General features: G+C 44.6%; 1 protein-coding gene across 2 annotated transcripts in view; it reads right to left on the bottom strand.

The window, feature by feature from the left end:
• The window catches only part of GPR89B (G protein-coupled receptor 89B), a 29,858-nt gene that overhangs the window by 716 nt on the left and 9,457 nt on the right, over positions 1-19,685 (bottom strand). For both annotated transcript variants that reach the window (XM_045002049.1, XM_045002050.1), the window contains exons 6-13: positions 17,176-17,296; positions 16,785-16,865; positions 8,085-8,194; positions 7,146-7,234; positions 6,321-6,413; positions 5,862-5,957; positions 1,431-1,520; positions 67-132 (exon numbers count right to left, since the gene is read on the bottom strand). In XM_045002049.1, coding sequence (XP_044857984.1) covers positions 67-132; positions 1,431-1,520; positions 5,862-5,957; positions 6,321-6,413; positions 7,146-7,234; positions 8,085-8,194; positions 16,785-16,865; positions 17,176-17,296 — 746 coding nt within the window. The remainder of the gene's footprint in view (positions 1-66; positions 133-1,430; positions 1,521-5,861; positions 5,958-6,320; positions 6,414-7,145; positions 7,235-8,084; positions 8,195-16,784; positions 16,866-17,175; positions 17,297-19,685) is intronic.

Below are 19,685 nucleotides of genomic sequence, written 5' to 3'. Positions count from 1 at the left end.
ACAGGTGGCTACTTTGCTGAGATGGAACAATATAATAAAAGCTCACTAGCAGGTCTGGATACTCACCATGATCTGTGCCAACAGCAGAACAATAACATTGGAGGACTTGCTGCTGGAGATGGCATAGAAGAACTGTAAAGAGGAAAAAAAGGACTGAAAACAGGTCTCTCATTACCAGGCGTGTTTGTGCTCCCTTCTACAGGAACATGGAAGGAATACATGCTCCAATCATTCCCCTTTAGTCCTAGAAACCAGCACTGAAGGAAAAAGACGTGCTTCCTAGACCTTTCAAAGGTACAGACCTGGGCCTTGTCCCCAGTAGAGCTACAAGTGTTTTAACGTAGGCCCCACTAAACCAGGTACTAACACTGCATGGCCAGCCAGCGTGGAGAATCCAGTTTTAAAAAAACAAAACAAAAAACAACCCAAAATACATTCTAGCATAGGAATGACTAAGCCCAGTTTACAGGCCAGCATCGATGGGTCACCCTGTTGTGTGTTGCCAGTTTTCCCCTGTGGTTGTACTAATGCATTAATCCCCTACCTGCTCCCCAGAAATAGCTAGCAGTTTAAATGAAGCAACCCAAGTCCTCTTAATCGCCATTCAATACCCAATACTAACAAATCCAGGCTTCCACATCACTGTTAAGCCTTGTCTACATTACACTTTGTCTCTTAAAATTTCCCAATCTTACTACCACTGATAGTAAAAACAGTGGAAGGGCTAATATAAACTGCTCACAGGCAGCAACCAGGGATTAATCACTAGATTTGTTCTGAGCAGTTAGAAAGCCTGCTGATTGAAACAATGGCAGCCAATTTATACTAGCATGACTACTGTTGATAGCAACAGGGAGATTTTTTTCTTTTTCTTTTTTTAAGAGAGGAAGTCTAGGGCAAGGAGAGAGTCTCAGATTATACTACAAGTTTTAAAACATCTATAATACTATTTAGAGCCCTAACATTTGCCTCCAGTCCAAGCAAAGGAATGGTGTTCTTATAGATTGAGCACTGCATTTAGTGACTGAAATTGATGAAAGAATTCTCAATAGGACCATACCCCAGATAAGCCAGAAAAAGTTACCCTCCCCTTCTCTAATTCAGCCATAAAAGACTTTTTTCTCCATCCCACGCCCTGCAAGGACTTCTATCCCAGCCTTCCTCATCCCCTATTTGTCCACTAACTGAACAGAGACCACAGGTCCTACATTTGTACTGAAGGTTTACACCTGTGGTTTTCAACCTGTGGTCTGCGGACCTGTCTAAGAATTCCAAAGGGGTCTGGCACCTCCATTCAAAAATGTTTAGGGGTCTACATATGAAAAAAGGTTGAAAACCTCTTGTTTACTCAATGTTCTCTTGACTAAGTTAGAAATACACGCAAGCTCTCCTGGACTGCTATCACGTAAGAGGGCCCTGACCAGGCGTACCTTTGTGAGCGTGATCAGTAAGCCTCTGATGGAGGTGACGATGATTATTCCAATGAGGATAAAGGAAATGTGCTGAGACCAGAATTTTACCTGCACCAACAAAAACAGGAAATTGTTAAATCCCTGGGGCCAGGCATTTGAAGAATGTGTGTGGATATGCACTTAACAGGATCTCTGAATTCTCATACTGTGCAGATACTCACTGTAGAAAAATTTACATACAGGTATATATTCTCCTGCAAGGGCACAAAAATGGGTACTTTCATGTGCAAGTGCTTACTCTACACACATGGGAAATGCACAGATCTAGCCTATGTGGACTTCATGGAAGGAACTGAGGGTTCGGATGTGAATATTTATAGAGTAAATACAAAAGAACACACATCTATTTGGTACATAAACGCCTCCTAGATACATGTAATATACTAGACAAGGTCTGTCAGTGTTTCTATCTGTTCACAATAAACATGTGAACCACTGCCCTCTTCTGGACAGCTGGTATATGGTTACAACAAGCAGAGGAGATTATTATTATAGGAAGGGCTGGTAGCCCCATCTATTATTAAGGCTGCCCAACACATTTCATTATAAGACCCTCTTTTCAATTGGTTATAACTTGGTCAAATTTTAATTATTTGGGCTGAAATTTTCCATGGAAAGTGTCTGCCTCAAAATTCCGAAAAGTTTCAGTCAAAACAATTCAGCCATTTCCAAAAACAAGGCTACAGAAAAGTACATTGTTTTGACCATGTTAAAAAATTCTGGAAATCTTTTCTTTGAAAAGCAGTAAAGCCCCCATACATTGGAGTAAGGGGCTTGAAATTTGGGAGGGATATGCCTTTTGACATCCTTGTGAAAATGCCCCCAAATGTGTCCAAGTTACATAAACCTGAGAAAAACTGCAGTTTGCATAGACTTGGCAGAGACTTGCTGGAATGCAGTTATAGTCCCTGAAGATTCCATTCATACTGAAAATGCTCCAGCCTGAGGCTCAGCAGGACTTTCCCTGAAATTGCAGCTCTGAGCTGCTGGGGATTGTGCCAGGTCCAGCAGGGTGGATTAAAATCTATTATTTTTATTATAATCAGTTTTTTTATTGTTGTTTAAATTACAATACATTTTTCTTTTTAAAAATAAACCTTTTTAAAATTAAATTTTGCTTTAATATAAAATACATTAAAGCCTAAACTTCCTATAATTTATTTGTAAATGTGAAACATATTTTGGTAAGAGAGGTTTATGTATACAAAACATTTAAGGTTGTTTTGTTTAATAAATATAAACATATGCTGTTTAGTGTATTTAAATAACTTCCAGTTACCATCCTAATGCAGTTAGATACAAATAATGAGCAAAAAGTTAATTATCTAGTAAATAATATCTCATTCACTATTTTCTAACACACTAAAAATGTAGAATTAAAAAGAATCTGAAAATATTAAGCTATATAATTGCTTTAATAAATGTATATATATAAATGTAAAGGCTCTATTTAGCTGTAAATCAATGTTTTAATGGTTAGATCAACCCATGAGAATATACCTTCTTTTAGAAGGTAACTGAAGTACAAATAGAAAAGTTGATTAAAAATCAATGATCAAAATAAAAGCTTTCCACTTGGTGATTTAAATCATTATTTAAATTGCCTTGATTTAAATCAATCCATCCTGAGGTACAGACACCTAAACTGAGATCAGGGAGCCTGTCTCTGCTGTGCTCTCAATTATTACCCTTCCTCCTTCTGCATCTGGCTCAGGAAGCCCGAGGGAGGAATAGGGGGGCAGAGAGGAAAAAAAATTAGTATGTTATCATTAGGACCCTATCAAATTCATGGCCATGAAAAATGCGTCATGGACCGTGAAATCCGGTCTCACCCATGAAATCTGGTCTTTTGTGTACTTTTGCCCTATACTATGCAGATTTCACCAGTGTTTCTCAAACTGCAGGTCCCGACCCGAACGGGAGTTACGGGGGAGAGCAAGGGGAGCCAAGGTTATTGTAGGAGGGTTGGGTATTGCCACCCTTACTTCTGTGCTGCCTTCATAGCCGGGTGGCCAGAGAGCAGAGGCTGCTAGCCAGGCACCTAGCTCTGAAGGCAGCATCCGATCATGACATCTTTACTTCTACACTGCTGCTGGCAGTGGCACTGCCTTCAGAGCTGGGCTCCTGGCCAGCAGCCACCACTTTCTAGTCAGCCAGCTCTGAAGGCAGCACCACTGCCAGTAGCAGTGCAGAAGTAAGGGTGGCAATACTGTGATCCCCCACCACAATAACCTTGCAACTCACCCCCCACAACCCTCTTTTGGATCAGGACCCCTACAGTTACAACACTGAAATTTCAGATTTAAATATTTGAAATCATGACATTTATGATTTTTTAAATCCTATGACTGTGAAACTGGCCAAAATAGACTGTGAATTTGGTAGGCCCCTTGTGATCACGTAACTACAGACTGTACCAGAATGCATACGCACAAGAAAGCTGAATTAAGGCTGCACAAGCAACCTTAATGCTGGCATTTCCTAACTTTTGAGTACTTGATGTCAAAACCTTAATCAGGTCCTTTAAATGTAGTTTTGCGTGTATAGTTATTTATATAGTGCAGAGGTGGGCACACTACAGCCTGCGGGCCACATCTGGCCCGTGGCACCTTCCTGCCTGGCCCCTGAGCTCTGGCCGGGAAGACGCAATGCTCTGGGCAGAGCGGCTATGAGCTTCTGGGGCGGCGCAGCTGCAGAGCCCGGCCTGACGTGGTGCTCTGTGCTGCGTGGTGGTGACGGCGCGGCTGTAGCGCCGCCAGTCACCAGTGCTCCAGGAAGCGCAGTAAAGGAGCAGGAGGGGTTGGATAGAGGGCAGGGGTGTGGATAGGGGTTGGAGCGGTCAGAGGGCAGTGAACAGGGGGGTTGAATGGGGGCATGGATCCTGGGGGGGCAGTCAAGAAGGAAGGGGGGTTGGATAGGATGGCAGGGGGTAGCGGTTCTAGGGGCAGTCAGAGGATGGGGAGAAGGGATAGTTGGATGGGGCAGGAGTCCTGGGGGGGGCAGTCAGGAATGAGGGGGGGGGCGGATGGGCTGGCAGGGGGCAGCCAGGGGCAGAGGTTCCAGGGGCAGTCAGGGGACAGGGAGTGGAGGGAGGGAGAGTGGATGGGGCAGAGGTCCTGGGGGAGCTGTCAGGGAACCAGGGGGGGAGAGGGGGCACGCCCCTCCCCCCCAAAAAACCAGCCCTCCATACAATTTCCAAAACCTGATGCGGCCCTCAGGCCAAAAAGTTTGCCTGCCCCTGATACAGCATCAGAAAAATAACACTTTACAAGAAAAAAGTGAAAGCTGAAATAAACAGAAATAAAAACACAAACCCTAATTCAAATGGAGCACATGGACAGGTGGAGTCATTTCATGTTTCACTTGTAATCATGTGTCACAAACCAACTAGTATACAAATTGTGCAGGTACACACTTATTACTATTCACAGAGAATACTCATTGTAAAATTGCCTGTCCATGAATACACTAACACAAACTAAGTTCTGCAGGTCAGAGACTATTCATCTCTTATTCACAGCTGAGTACGTTGTCCTTTCTTATTAACAAATACTAATCTAAGCCCTCAGAGATCTATTCACATGAACTGTAAATTCACGCAGTGTACGTGCACACACATTGTTCACTGCACCCCTCCATGTATTGACACGTCGTGGACAGCCACTTCCATAGTGCCCTCCACTGAAGTGTTCAACATCCCATAAGACAGGTATTATCCTAATTTTACAGACTGGAAAACTGAGGCTCATAATGGTTAAGTGACTTCTCCAAGGACATAAGTCAATGGCAGAGCCACAAACAAAAATCCAGCTCAGAGTTCTCTGCTCTAACCATGAATCTCTGCCTGAGAGTTATAAACAACCACCTATGGCAATAACTCCATTAAGATGGGGGTGAAAGGGATGCTCGCACCTCATGGGACCATGACATGAAAGCTCAAAGGACCCTTTCCTCCCTCCAGGTCAGGGTGTGCAGCATGGTGAGCTACTAACATGCAATAGGCCTGTTGTGTGAATAGTGGACATCCTCCAGCATTAACTTTCACTAGAAACATGGTTAAAATGATGTGCTCTCTAAAGGTGATACCCAGAGGCTAATGCTGCATTATATCCATCTCTAGCATAGGGATTGTGTGCACTCAGAGTGTCAGAAAGTATACTTGCAAAGGCCAGTCATAACTTTATGGTAAGAGGAGTGACTAAGTTTGGATACTAGTGTATTAAGAGCAATGTTCACACTATACTTCCCAGCTTAGAGATTGGTGGAGAAATCTAAGCCCCTTCTCAGAGCCCCATTAATCCCCACCAGCTGCTCCCACAGCACCAGTTCAGTTAGTAATAGATAAAACAGCAATTACTGATGTGAGTGGGGGTTTTAAATGTTACTCACATCAAACTGGATTCCCAGATAATTTACAGTGATCTCAATTCCTCTTGTGACTGGATCAGTCTTCCCAACTCGATCAAATACGATATTGATGGTTGCCTGCAGGAGAGAGACAAGTACATCAATTCAAGGGAATGTGGTATACACAGCACAACTGTATCTGTGACACACATACATGTCCTTTGCTCTGTATTTCATCACAGAACAATCCCATAGAGTTAACTGAGAGTATACAAAATGTATGAAAACACACAATGCAGTAAGAAACAGTTATCCCAAATAGATGCCAATGTCATTCGAAAACTAATTTCTAGGAGCAGGACGTATGAAAGGAAACTGGAAGAATATTCTTAAGGTGCAGACAAGAATCTGTGTGTAAAGTCTCATTACCTGTATGTGTCAAACAATCTAAGCAAGGTTATGCAAGACATTTATGGACAACAATATATGACATTCACGTACCATGAAGATTTTCCAGACACAATAGATGGAGAAAAAGTAACCTAGGAAATTAAAGTATTTCCCCTGGAAAGTTTTGGAGTATTCTATTCTCTCCTGAAAGGGAACAAAAACAACAAAAACCACTCATACATTTAACATTTTCAGGTTCAGATAAAATTCAAATGTATAAGTTTTAGACAATTACCAGTAAAAAACAGCAATGATTACTTTGTCCTTCTACAGCTCTCACCATTCAAGTGTTTACAAACAAACACTTACATTAATGAATGAACCTCAAGTCCCATGTGAGACAGAGCTGTAACAATAGCTCCTCTTATGAATGAGGAAACTGAGGCACTGAGTAGTGGAGTGCCAAAGTGTCACAGCTAATAAAGATCTGGAAAGAGAATCCAGCTCTCCAAACTTCTATTCCTGGCTTCCATTAAGCCATGCCCTCTCCTGACATTTTAGCACTGACGTATTATTTTTTATAAAACCTAAGAACTCATCACTTCAGTACATTGTGAGGCCAATCTGCAGAAGAAAAGACTAAGTCAGGGCCTTATTAGCAGGGGAACAGAGTACAGGCCCCTCTTCCCTCTCCCAACACAGTTTGGGATTGCTGGCCTTTTCTGAGGCCCGGTACATGTTCCACTGCATATATGAACTGTGGAAAACGGCTTATCATCTGACCCCCAGATTTGAGAAACAGACTCTTCCAATATTGTGTCAAAGCTGAGAAACTAGCTGCTGTTTTCATCGTTGCCAGCAGAATGACTTTAAAATTACTTCTGTCTATTCTGCTCATCCTCTCCCAGACTATCAATCTGGCTCTTTGCTATGTACCTTAGTTGCATGCAGGTCAGCAGTTTCCAGGAAAAGCTGCCGACTCAGCTCTTCCAACGCATCCACTTCCTGCTGGATAAGGGACAGATCTGGCAAACCGGAAGAGTCAAGGGTAGAATTCTGCAGAAGTTCCTAACATCAACTGGAAACAAACATACCCTGAGGTTCTTCCATTCCTGGGCTCCCTGCACAGACACAATCTCAGTTTAAACTGCACCAAAAACCCTCATATGACAGAATCTTCAGAGCACTCCATTGTAACAATGCTGGTCAGCACGGTCCCTTTAACAGGATCACATAACTGATCTCTGTATCACAAGCAGAGGAATGCACACTACCAAATGGAACCAAGTCTCTCCCAAAAACAAGCTGCTTTATTTTTATAACATCCGCACACCTTAATCTCCACTAGAACTTCCTTGTGTTACTTGCACTCCATCACCATCTACGGGACTTCTGCTGGGAGTTACAGACTGGTTATCAAATCATGTGGAGAATTTTCCTCACCATGCATATCCTCCTGCTCCTTCCTGTTGGCCCGGAACCCTACCCATATGGCTCTCAGTAAGGTTCCCTGCCCCTCCCCAAAGCATTTTGGGAGATCTGAATCTGAATGCTTAGCAAAAACTATTGTCTTTCTGTAACTCCGACTGTTTGCCAAGCCCCACCCCACCCCTTCTCACAGGATTCCTTTCTATCTTGTTCTCGTCAACACTCTCCCAACACCAACCCTTACCTGAGCAGATGTCCAATATTCTGTTGTGCTATAGTGTAAGCTCTTTGGGGCATAAAGTGTTTCTTACTCTATGCTTTGGGAAGAGCTGTGTGATATATAAATGCTTAACAACACAGGCCTCCCTGTCCTTTTTCCTAATTAAATCCCATTTCTACTCAGCAGGGAACTAGCCTGAAGCCCCATGGACAGGAGAGGAAGGATACTTTCGCTGCCAGGGACCGATGCGGTAACACTTTTTATCATTCCCCAGAAGCCGGTGGGTTTGTTGAGCACGTCCCCTCTTTGGAACATGGTCCTGTGGGCCATTGCCATTCTGAAAAGAGAAAAGATTCAGTTCTCAGAAAAAGATGCCTTGTGCAGCAGATATTGTGAAACTAAGGGTATGTCAACACTATGGGATTATTCCGATTTGACAGAAACCAGTTTTTTAAAACAGATTGTATAAAGTCGAGTGCACGCGGCCACACTAAGCACATTAATTCGGCGGTGTGCATCCATGTACCGAGGCTAGCATCGATTTCCGGAGCATTGCACTGTGGGTAGCTATCCCGTAGCTATCCCATAGTTCCCGCAGCCTCCCCCGCCCCTTGGAATTCTGGGTTGAGATCCCAATGCACGATGGGGCAAAAACAGTGTCGCGGGTGATACTGGGTAAATGTCATCACTCAATCCTTCCTCCGTGAAAGCAACGGCAGACAATCATTTCGCGCCCTTTTTCCCTGGCAGATGCCATAGCATGGCAACCATGGAGCCTGTTTTGCCTTTTGTCACTGTCACCATATGTGTACTGAATGCTGCTGACAGACACGGTACTGCAGTGCTACACAGCAGCATTCATTTGCCTTTGCAAGGTAGCAGAGACGGTTACCATCCCTATTGCACCGTCTGCCATTGTAAATTGGCGATGAGATGATGGTTATCAGTCATTTTGCACCGTTTGCAATTGGAAATTGGCGATGACGGTTATCAATCCTTTTGTACCGTCTGCTGCTGTCATGGGTGCTCCTGGCTGGCCTCGCTGAGGTCGGCCGGGGGCGCATGGACAAAAATGGGAATGACTCCCCGGGTCATTCCCTTCTTTATGTTTTGTCTAAAAATAGAGTCAGTCCTGCCTAGAATATGGGGCAAGTGTACTAGAGAACCAGAGAGCACAGCTGCTCCGGGTCAGAGCCCCAGAGATCCCACAGAAATGATGAGCTGCATGCCATTCTAGGGGGTGCCCCTGCAACAACCCCACCCATTGCTTCCCTCCTCCCCGAACCCTCCTGGGCTACCGTGGCAGTGTCCTCCCATTTGTGTGATGAAGTAATAAAGAATGCAGGAATAAGAAACACTGACTTTTTAGTGAGATAAAATGAGGGGGAGGAAGCCTCCAGCTGCTATGATAGTCCAGGCAGGACATTAAAGGGTGGGGGGGAGAGGAGCGCAGCCTCCCACTGCTATGATAGTCCAGGGAGTAAAGAATTTTCTTTAGACATGAAAGGGGGGGGGGGGCTGATGGAGCTCAGCCTCCAGCTGCTATGATGAGGACGGTTACCAAGCCTTTTGTACCGTTTGCCGGGAATGACTGGGAGTCATTCCCATTTTTACCCAGGCGCCCCCGGCCGACCTCACCGAGGCCAGCCAGGAGCACTCACGGGCTGATGACGACGATGGCTACCAGTCATTTTGCACCATCTGCCACCGGGAAGGGGATGCTGGTGTTCAGCGCTGCAGCACCCCGTCTACCAGCAGCATGCAGTAGACATAGGGTGACATTGAAAATAGGCGAGAAATGATTTTTTTCCCTTTTCTTTCCGGGGGGGCGGGAGGGGGAGAGGAGAAGGGTGTAAATCGACAACATACACCCTGAAACACCTGGGAAAATGTTTTTGACCCTTCAGGCATTAGGAGCTCAGCCAAGAATGCAAATGCTTTTCGGAGACTGCGGGATAGCTGGAGTCCTCAGTACCCTCTCCCTCCCTCCATGAGCGTCCATTTGATTCTTTGGCTTTCCGTTACGCTTGTCACGCAGCAGTGTGCTGAGTCCCTGCTGTGGCCTCTGTCTATCATAGCCTGGAGATTTTTTCAAATGCTTTGTCATTTCGTCTTCTGTACCGGAGCTCTGATAGAACAGATTTGTCTCCCCATACAGCGATCAGATCCAGTATCTCCTGTATGGTCCATGCTGGAGCTCTTTTTGGATTTGGGACTGCATCGCCACCCGTGCTGATCAGAGCTCCATGCTGGGCAAACTGGAAATGAAATTCAAAAGTTCGCGGGGCTTTTCCTGTCTACCTGGCCAGTGCATCCAAGTTCAGATTGCTTTCCAGAGCGGTCACAATGGTGCACTGTGGGATACCGCCCGGAGGCCAATACCGTCAAACTGCGGCCACACTAACTCTAATCCGACATGGCAATACCGATTTCAGTGCTACACCCCTCGTCAGGGAGGAGTACAGAAATCGGTTCAAAGAGCCCTTTATATCAATATAAAGGACTTTGTTGTGTGGACGGGTGCAGGGTTAATTCGGTTTAACGCTGCTAAATTCGGTTTAAACGCGTAGTGTAGACCAGGCCTTATTCAGTGCAGAGACACACCACTACCATTCATCCAATCACCAATCCTGCTCCAAAACATCTCAGTCAGCTCAGGAATGGAATCCAGTCCTAATCAAACAAGCTGCCATGCTGTTGAGGTTTCAATAATACAGAATGGATTTCACACCAATTAAAAATAAAGATTCAACTGGTGTCTCAGTCATGTGACTTGTCAGCCTCCCATGTCCTCTTCCAGATCATGCGACTCTGCAGTCTTCAATCTCAGAGGACAGGAGCGGCTAACAGGGGAGTTTGGCGAGGGACTTCTCCAGGTAAAGGAGGAGCGATTGTGGGACCCTTGGGGTAAGTTTGTTGTCTGTAGTGTGCTTGCTGCTTGACTGAAATATACCGTGTGGTCTGTATGTTTGGGGGACCGTGTGCTGACTGTGTGTGTGTTGAGCCTAGCAGCCTGCTAAGCAAGGCTGAGAGCTAGGAGCTTCTTGATGAGGCATTCAATCAACCCTTAACCAGGGGTGGGGCAACTCAGGCAGAGCAGGGCTTTAAAAAGCCCGCTCCTAAGCGACCAGAGGAGCTAGCGAACAGGAGTGGCTAACAGGGGACTGTGAGCAGGGGCTAGAGCACTTAAAGGTCAAAGCACCACTTGATAAAAACAAAGCGCCAACAAGGGAACAAGCTTTGGGAGTAAAAAAAAAAAAGAACGCAGGCAGAAGTCAAGCAACAGAGTGGGAGCTACCCAGTTTAATGAACCCAATGCAGCATGTAGGATTACCTCCCCTATGGGCTGGTGGCGTATGTATGCATTCAGTGCAAGGAGCTCCTGGCCCTCAGAGACCGTGTACGGACTTTGGAGACCAGGGTGGCTAAGCTGGAGGAGCTAAGGGAGACAGAGAGGTACATAGATGACACTTTCTGGGACATAGTAGAACAGTCCCACCCCCGGTCTGACAGCCTCTGTGCTGCTAAGGAGGAAGAAAGTCTCAGGGAAGGAGAACATCATGCTGGCCCAGAGGGAAACGATCCCATAGTTGGGACCCTCTTCCCAGATGATGATGTGGTATCCTCTCACACGGAGGATACTTCTCCGGGGGAGGGAACTCCAGTTATTAGGAAAAGACAGGTATTAGTAATGGGCGATTCGATCATTAGAAACATAGATAGCTGGGTTTGCGATGATCAGGAGAACCGCATGCCGACTTGTCTGCCTGTTGTGAATCTCTCCAGATATCTAGATAGGCTTATGTGTAGTGCTGAGGAGGAGCCAGTGGTTGTGGTACATGTAGGTACCAACGACATGGGGAAGGACAGGAGAGAGGTCCTAGAGGCCAAATTTAGGCTGCTAGGTAAGAAATTGAAGTCCAGGACCTCCATGGTAGCATTCTCTGAAATGCTTCCAGTTCCACGCGCAGGGCCAGTTAGACAGACAGAACTGCAGGGTCTCAATGCGTGAATGAGACGATGGTGTAGGGAGGAGGGGTTTAGATTTATTAGGAACTGGGGAAGATTTTGGGAGAGGGAGAGCCTATACAGGAAGGATGGGCTCCACCTAAACCAAAACAGAACCAGACTGCTGGTGCTTAAAATTAAAAAGGTCATAGAACAGTTTTTAAACTAAGGACCAGGGGAAAGCCGACAGGTGCAGAGGAGCATGTGGTTCGGACATCCCTTAGGGGAGGATCTATAAATGGAGATTCCCTATGTCCTAATAAGGAGGAGAGGATGAAAAATAATAAAATACAGGGAGGATTTGACAGGAAATAGTCAAATGAAAAAAAGTCCCATTCAATTATGTCATGCAATAGGGGACAGCCAAAAAACGACAAGTTTTTAAAATGCTTATATACCAATGCTAGAAGTCTAAATAATAAGATAACACTCTAGTCAGTGTTAATAATAATAATTTAACACTGACTAGAGTGCCTAGTCAGTGTTAAATGACGATATTGATATAATAGCCATCACAGAAACCTGGTGGAATGAGGATAATCAATGGGACACAGTAATACCAGCATACACAATATATCAGAAGGACAGAACAGGTCATGCTGGTGGGGAAGTGGCACTATATGTGAAAGAAAGCGTGGAATCAAATGAAGTAAAAATCTTAAATGAACTAAGTTGTATGATAAAATCTCTATGGATAATAATTCCATGCTTGAAAAATAAGAATATAGCTAATCGGTTATATTACAGACCACCTGACCAGGATGGGGTTAGTGACTCTGAAATGCTCAAGGAGATTAAAGGGGCTATTAAAATAAAAAAATCAATAATAATAATAATGGGGGTTTCAAGTATCCCCATATTGACTGGGTACATATCACCTCAAGAAGGGATGCTGAGATAAAAGTTTCTTGACACCTTAAATGACTGTTTCTTGGAGCAGCTGGTCCTGGAACCCACAAGAGGAGAAGCAATTCTTGATTTAGTCCTAAGTGGAGCACAGGATCAGGTCCAAGAGGTGAATATAACTGGACCGCTTAGTAATAGTGACCATACTATAATTAAATTTAACATACCTGTGGCGGGAAAAACTCCACAGCAGCCCAACACTGTAGCATTTAATTTCAGAAAGGGGAACTACACAAAAATGAGGAGGTTGGTGAAACAGAAATTAAAAGGAACAGTACAAAAAGTAAAATCCTTGCAAACTGCGTGGGAACTTTTTAAAGACACTATAATAGAGGCTCAACTTAAATGTATACCCCAATTTAAAAAAAATAGTAAGAGAACCAAAAAGAGCCACCGTGGTTAAACAATAAAGTAAAAGAGCGCCACAACAACTGTTAAAAGAAGCAGTGAGAGGCAAAAAGGCATCCTTTAAAAAGTGGAAGATAAATTCTAATGAGGAAAATAGAAAAGAGCATAAACTCTGGCAAATTAAGTGTAAAAATATAATTAAAAAGACGAAAAAAGAATTTGAAGAACAGCTGGCCAAAGACTCCAAAAGTAATAGCAAATTTTTTTAAAAATACATCAGAAGCAGAAAGCCTGCTAAACAACCAGTGGGGCCACTGGATGATCGAGATGCTAAAGGAGCACTCAAAGACAATGAGGCCACTGCAGAGAAACTAAATTACTTATTTGCATCGGTCTTCACTGTTGAGGATGTGAGGGAGATTCCCAAACCTGAGACATTCCTTTTGGGTGACAGATCTGAAGAACTGTCCAAAATTGATAAACTAAACAGTAATAAGTCTCCAGGGCCTGATGGTATTCACCCAAGAGTTCTGAAGGAACTCAAATGTGAAATTGCAGGACTACTAACTGCCATCTGTAACCTACCATTTAAATCAGCTTCTGTACCAAATGACTGGAGGATAGCTAATATGATGCCAATATTTAAAAAGGGCTCCAGAAGTGATGCTGGCAACTACAGGACAGTAAACCTCACTTCAGTACCAGGCAAATTGGTTGAAATTATCGTAAAGAACAAAACTGTCAGATACATAGATGAACATAATTTTCTGGGAAACAGTCAACATAGTTTTTGTAAAGGGAAATCATGGCTCACCAATCTACTAGAATTCTTTGAGGGGGTCACCAAGCATGTGGACAAAGGAGATCCAGTGGATATAGTGTATTTAGATTTTCAGAAAGCCTTTGACAAGGTCCCTCACCAAAGGCTCTTAAGCAAAATAAGCAGTCATGGAATAAGAGGGAAGGTTATCTCATGGACTGGTAACTAGTTAAAAGATAGGAAACAAGGGTAGGAATAGATGGTCAGTTTTCAGAATGGAGAGTGGTGTCCCCCAGGGATCTGTACTAGGCCCAGTCCTATTTAACATATTCATAAACGATCTGGAAAAAGGGGTAAACAGTGAGGTGCAAAATTTGCAGATGATGCAAAACTACTCAAGATAGTTAAGTCCCAGGCAGACTGCAAAGAGCTACGAAAGGATCTCACAAAACTGGGTGACTGGGAAACAAAATGGCAGATGAAATTTAATGTTGATAAATGCAAAGTAATGCACATTGGAAAATATAATCCTAACTATACATATACGATGATGGGGTCTAAATTAGCTGTTACCACTCAAAAAAGAGATCTTGGAATCATTGTGGATCGTTCTCTGAAATCATCCACTCAATGTGCAGCGGCAGTCAAAAAAGCAAACAGAATATTGGGAATCATCAAGAAAGGGATACATCAGAAGACAGAAACTATCACATTGCCTCTATATAAATCCATGGTATACCCACATCTTGACTACTGAGTGCAGATGTGGTCACCCCATCTCAAAATATATTGGAATTGGAGAAGGTTCAGAAAAGGGCAACAAAAATGATTAGGGGAATAGAATGGCTTCCGTATGAGGAGAGATTAAAACTGGGACTGTTCAGTTTGGAAAAGAGGCGCCTAAGGGGGGATATGATAGAGATCTATAAAATCACGACAGATGTGAAGGAAGTAAATAAGGAAGTGTTATTTACTTCTTCTCATAATACAAGAACAAGGGGCCACCAAATGAAATTAATAGGTAGCAGGTTTAAAACAAACACAAGAAAGTATTTTTTCACGCAACGCACTGTCAATCTCTGGAACTCCTTGCCAGAGGGTGTTGTGAAGGCCAATCCTATAACTGGGATCAAAAGGGAGCTAGACAGATTCATGGAAGATAAGTCCATCAATGGACCTATTAGCCAGGATGGGCAGGAATGGCGTCCCTAGCCTCCGTTTGCCAGAAGCTGGGATTGGGTGACAGGGCATGGATCACTTGATGATAACCTGTCTGTTCATACCCTTTGGGGCACCTGCCATTGGCCACTGTCAGAGGACAGAATACTGGGCTTGGTAGACCTTTGGTCTGACCCAGTATGGCCGTTTTTATGTTCTTTTAGTGAGCACACAACCCACCAAATGCCTCTCTCCTTTTGAGCACCTCTGTCATTGTACAACTGCCTTCTCCCCAGAGATGTGAGGACTGGACTGAATAAAGCAATGCTCTATGGCAGCAGTTCTCAAACTATGGGTCAGGACCCCAAAATGGGTCATGACCCCATTGTAATGGGGTCAGCAGGGCTGGCATTAGACTTGCTGGGCCCTGGTCCGAACCCACAACCCAGGGCCGAAGCCAAAGCTCAAGGGTTTCAGCCCTGGGTGATGGGGTTTGGATTTTGGCTTTGGCCCCCTTGCCTGGGGCGGAGGGGCTCGGGCAGGCTCAGGCTTTGGTCCCGGGGTCGTGTAGTCATTTTGTTGTCAGAAGGGGGTCACGGTGCAGTGAAGTTTGAGAACTGCTGCACTCTGGTAGTCATTACAGGGCTGTGTGACAAGCTTTCATAAAGCAGAATCACATAAAGCCATTACAGGGTGGGACTGTTTGATGCTTTGGACCATTTGTACGAGACTTCAAGAACTGGTTCAAATACAAAAGTATCTGCTGTATATTGTCTCTCATGCTCCCATTTACACTACAACATAATCGCTATAATCACTGCTGGCTCCCAGCCTCATTACTTCAACATTTCACTGCACTGAAATGCATAAGCCACTTATCCAACCCTAAGCTGAAACCTTTTCATAGCATTGTCAATGCAATCTATGATTCCACTGTGTTTACTGGTCTCCTTTTTTTGTATCTGCAGCCAGTAGAGCCACATTTGGCATCAAGCCCTCTTCAATGTCATTGATAATTATTTTAAGCTAAAGCACCCCTCTCTCCCAACTCAAAATATTAGCCCTTGTGACACCCAGCACAGCACAGAGGATAAGTTGTCCAATAACAAAGAACCTCTAATTATTTAATTCCTCCCTATCCTAAAAATGTGCAGCTGGAAGGGACCTTGAGAAGATCAGGGTCAAGGTTTGTAATGGAACAGAACGGATTTTGTTTCAGGCAATGAAATGACTGCTACCCCCATTCTAACCCCTTCAGGACACTTGTTTCCCTAGAGCAGTGTTTCCCAAACTTGGGACACTGCTTGTGTAGGGAAAGCCCCTGGCGGGCCAGGCCGGTTTGTTTACCTGCCGCGCCCATAGGTCCGGCCAATCGCAGCTCCCACTGGCCATGGTTCACCGCTTCAGGCCAATAGGAAGCGGCGTGGGCTGAGGGACATACTGGCCGCTGCTTTCAGCAGCCCCCATTGGCCTGGAGCAGCGAACCGCGGCCAGTGGAAGCCGCGATCGGCCGGACCTGCAGACGCGGCAGGTAAACAAACCGGCCCGCCAGGGACTCTCTCTACACAAGCAACATCCCAAGTTTGGGAAACACTGCACTAGAGCAAGGAATCTTATCTGATACAGTTATGCAACTACTTCCCACTCCTGACAGACAAGATTTTGGCTATTCCAAGAACACATTATCCCTGCAATCTGCTAACCTCAACAGCATTAAAGTATCTTGACTCTGCTCTGTTCTCCTCACCTTTTCTTCTTGCTGATGATCATGTCTATGGTTTGTAGGAGACGGCGCTCCAGGGCTAGAATATCTGCATCTGTCACATTCCTGCAACATACACACAATACCCCATTAGCCTTGGTATTCCACTCCAAGGAGAATGTGAACAAGGACAAGCATGTGGGACAAACCAATTGGAACTGAAGAGCCTATGTGAGGACAGCATACATCAGTGATAGAAGGGGTCTTGCAGTGTAGATGGGACAGCTAGAATCAGCAGGCTTGGGGGGACGGGAAAGGAAGGCCCAGGGCCAAACCGGGGCAGTGTCCTAGGGGAATCTGAGAGAGCGCACACATGGGAAGAAGGAAAAAAATCTCAAGGAGTGTATAGAATAAAATTCCAAGAGGCTGTGGTTACCTGAGAAAGTAGGACATGTATGTGTACGGACAGTTAACAGCACCAAATCCAGAAAGCAGAGCCATGAGTGTCACCCCAATCACACCCACTCGGCTGATGAGCTGCTCTATGGACAGGATTCCTGAAAAAGAGAAGACAATATAAGTAAGGGGTTGCTTTTACTGTACTTCTTTACACTTTGGTGTCCTCATAAAATAATATAGTACTCATTCAATTACTTAGCCAAACTAATTGCCTTCAGAGGGAGGTATAGCTCAGTGGTTTGAGCATCGACCTGCTCAACCCAGGGTTGTGAGTTCAATCCTTGAGGGGGCCACTTAGGAATCTGGGGCAAAAATCAGTACTTGGTCCTGCTAGTGAAGGCAGGGGGCTGGACTCAATGACCTTTCAAGGTCCCTTCCAGTTCTAGGAGATATATATAATAATGGAGATATCCTATTATAGAGTCCAGGTACCAGAGGTGATTCAAAGTGTATACAGGCAGGGGGTGGGGAGAGAAGGAAGAGAATGTTCTCCCAGGGAAGTATGTGAAACTCTCAGCATTTCCTGTCCTGTTTTTAAACAAGACTAAACAGTCTGTAGGAATGGGCTGCACATTACCCTTCCGTTCTAAATCACTAGCCCAGAAGTGACCGATTTTTGTCATATGATGGCTGCTTGGTGGTCTTAGTTTACTTTCTGGCAGACATCTGTCCATGTCACAAAGCCCACTCTTACAACTAGCACATATGGCACCAAGGGTATCATTTTCAGCAAAAAGACCAAGAATTGACGAGTCTACAAAGATCAAAACTGGCCCCTCTCTCGTAGAAGTGATCCTGCCACATCAGATCTGACACATGCTTATAGGGCATGGGGTTAGGGTAGAGAGAAGCTTATGCTGCTGCTGGCTGTGCTATATCCATCTCGTGGATACAGAGACTACCAGAGGTGCTATCTGTAACAGATATGGCAATTTCCTGCAATATTTCTGCAAGACTTATGGCAATACATTTAAGTATTATTGTGAAACAGGATTGTATGTAACATCTTCATGGGGGAGCTATTACAACTCCAAGCAGTACCTTTGGGGTTCACTGTTTTACATGAATGGTTTAAGTATGATCGTGTTCTACTCCATGAGGCAGGGCTACCTCAGCTCCTGGTACACTGGGTGGTGATTAGGCAAATTCACTCCGGTTTTAAAACCTCCAGAGAGGTACAACCGCCTAGAGAGGCTCACATATACTGTTTCAGACTGGATTCTCCAGAGGCCAACAGATTGAAAAAAAAAGGACTTTGGGATAAATAGCCTGAGTTTAAATTGACTCAGGGCCTTCCTTCTGATCCAGCAAACAGACAGAGCCTGCTGTCTAAGGGGGACACTAGTCTTCCTGGCAAGGGTAGGAAGATCTTTGGCCTACTGAGGCCCCATAAGACTCATGGGTGAGCGCTGGTAAGCTTTTAATATGTATATGGGAGCTTTCATTGTTTTTATATATTTTCTCTGTTATGCGTTCACCTTAAAAATACACACGAGTCTTAGAAAGTGCCGCATGGTAACTTACAACTGCTGGCAATTACACTGTTCATAGCATTTGAAGAGAGAGCAAAGAGCAGACTCAGGCCTGGTTAGGCAGTCTGACTTGCAGGGGAACTCAGTGTAGGCAAGGAACAGTGCAGCCTGGAAAACCCTGGTCAGGAGAGAGAAAAGACATGAGTCACCAAAAGAGGTGACTGCTGAGGAGCCCGTAATGGGTGCCCTCAAGGGACCATGGAGGGGGAATACGGGTGCAGTTGCCATGAACTGTGACACTGTCACGCTGGCATTTTATATTAGCATTGCAATAAAACACAGATTAAGGTTCTGCATTGCAACCAAGGTGGTTAAAATACTATGTTTCATTTGTCCTGCCCAACTTTCTATTGCCAGCCACCACCACACACGTTTTCATAGAAATCTGGTACCATGAACTAGTAAACACCATTTACCTTTGGGGAATGAGATACAAAGCAGCAGCCATACACTGCACATTTGGAGCTTATATGATTGTGAAGCTGAGGTGGCTGAGAGCCAGGCCACATTTCATGCTTCAGGGAAGGGAAATAAATGATAAAAACAATAGCAAAGGGCCTGAACAAAAGGGGCTTGACCACAGAGTCATGTGCAGCCACATGCAGATTTACACCAGTTAGAGAGCAACAATACATTGGCCTTTTGCCCCACATGCTGTTATACAGGAGCAGGTAAAATACAGATGCCTTCAGAAATGACGTGTTCAACTGCTTAAAGCAAGATATCCCAAGCTTTTCCTAGCACTCTTCCTTTAGTGATCAGAGAGGTGACATACAGAAAGTGTTCATTTTATAAAGTCAGAATGGGGGGCAACAAAAGTTTGAGTGGAAAACTAATTAAAGTGTATACTAATCACACTGGTGATGCAACAGAGGATGCTCTTCTCTTATAGTCTCTCTGTGCCAATGCCTGCATATGGTGCTAAGGGGCACCATGTGGCTGTAGGTGCTGTCTT

This window comes from Mauremys mutica, chromosome 1, assembly GCF_020497125.1.
Source record: "Mauremys mutica isolate MM-2020 ecotype Southern chromosome 1, ASM2049712v1, whole genome shotgun sequence".
In the NCBI taxonomy this organism is placed as follows: domain Eukaryota; kingdom Metazoa; phylum Chordata; order Testudines; family Geoemydidae; genus Mauremys; species Mauremys mutica.
Note: the sequence above shows the minus strand (reverse complement) of the source record. Positions and strands in the feature narration are given on the sequence as shown.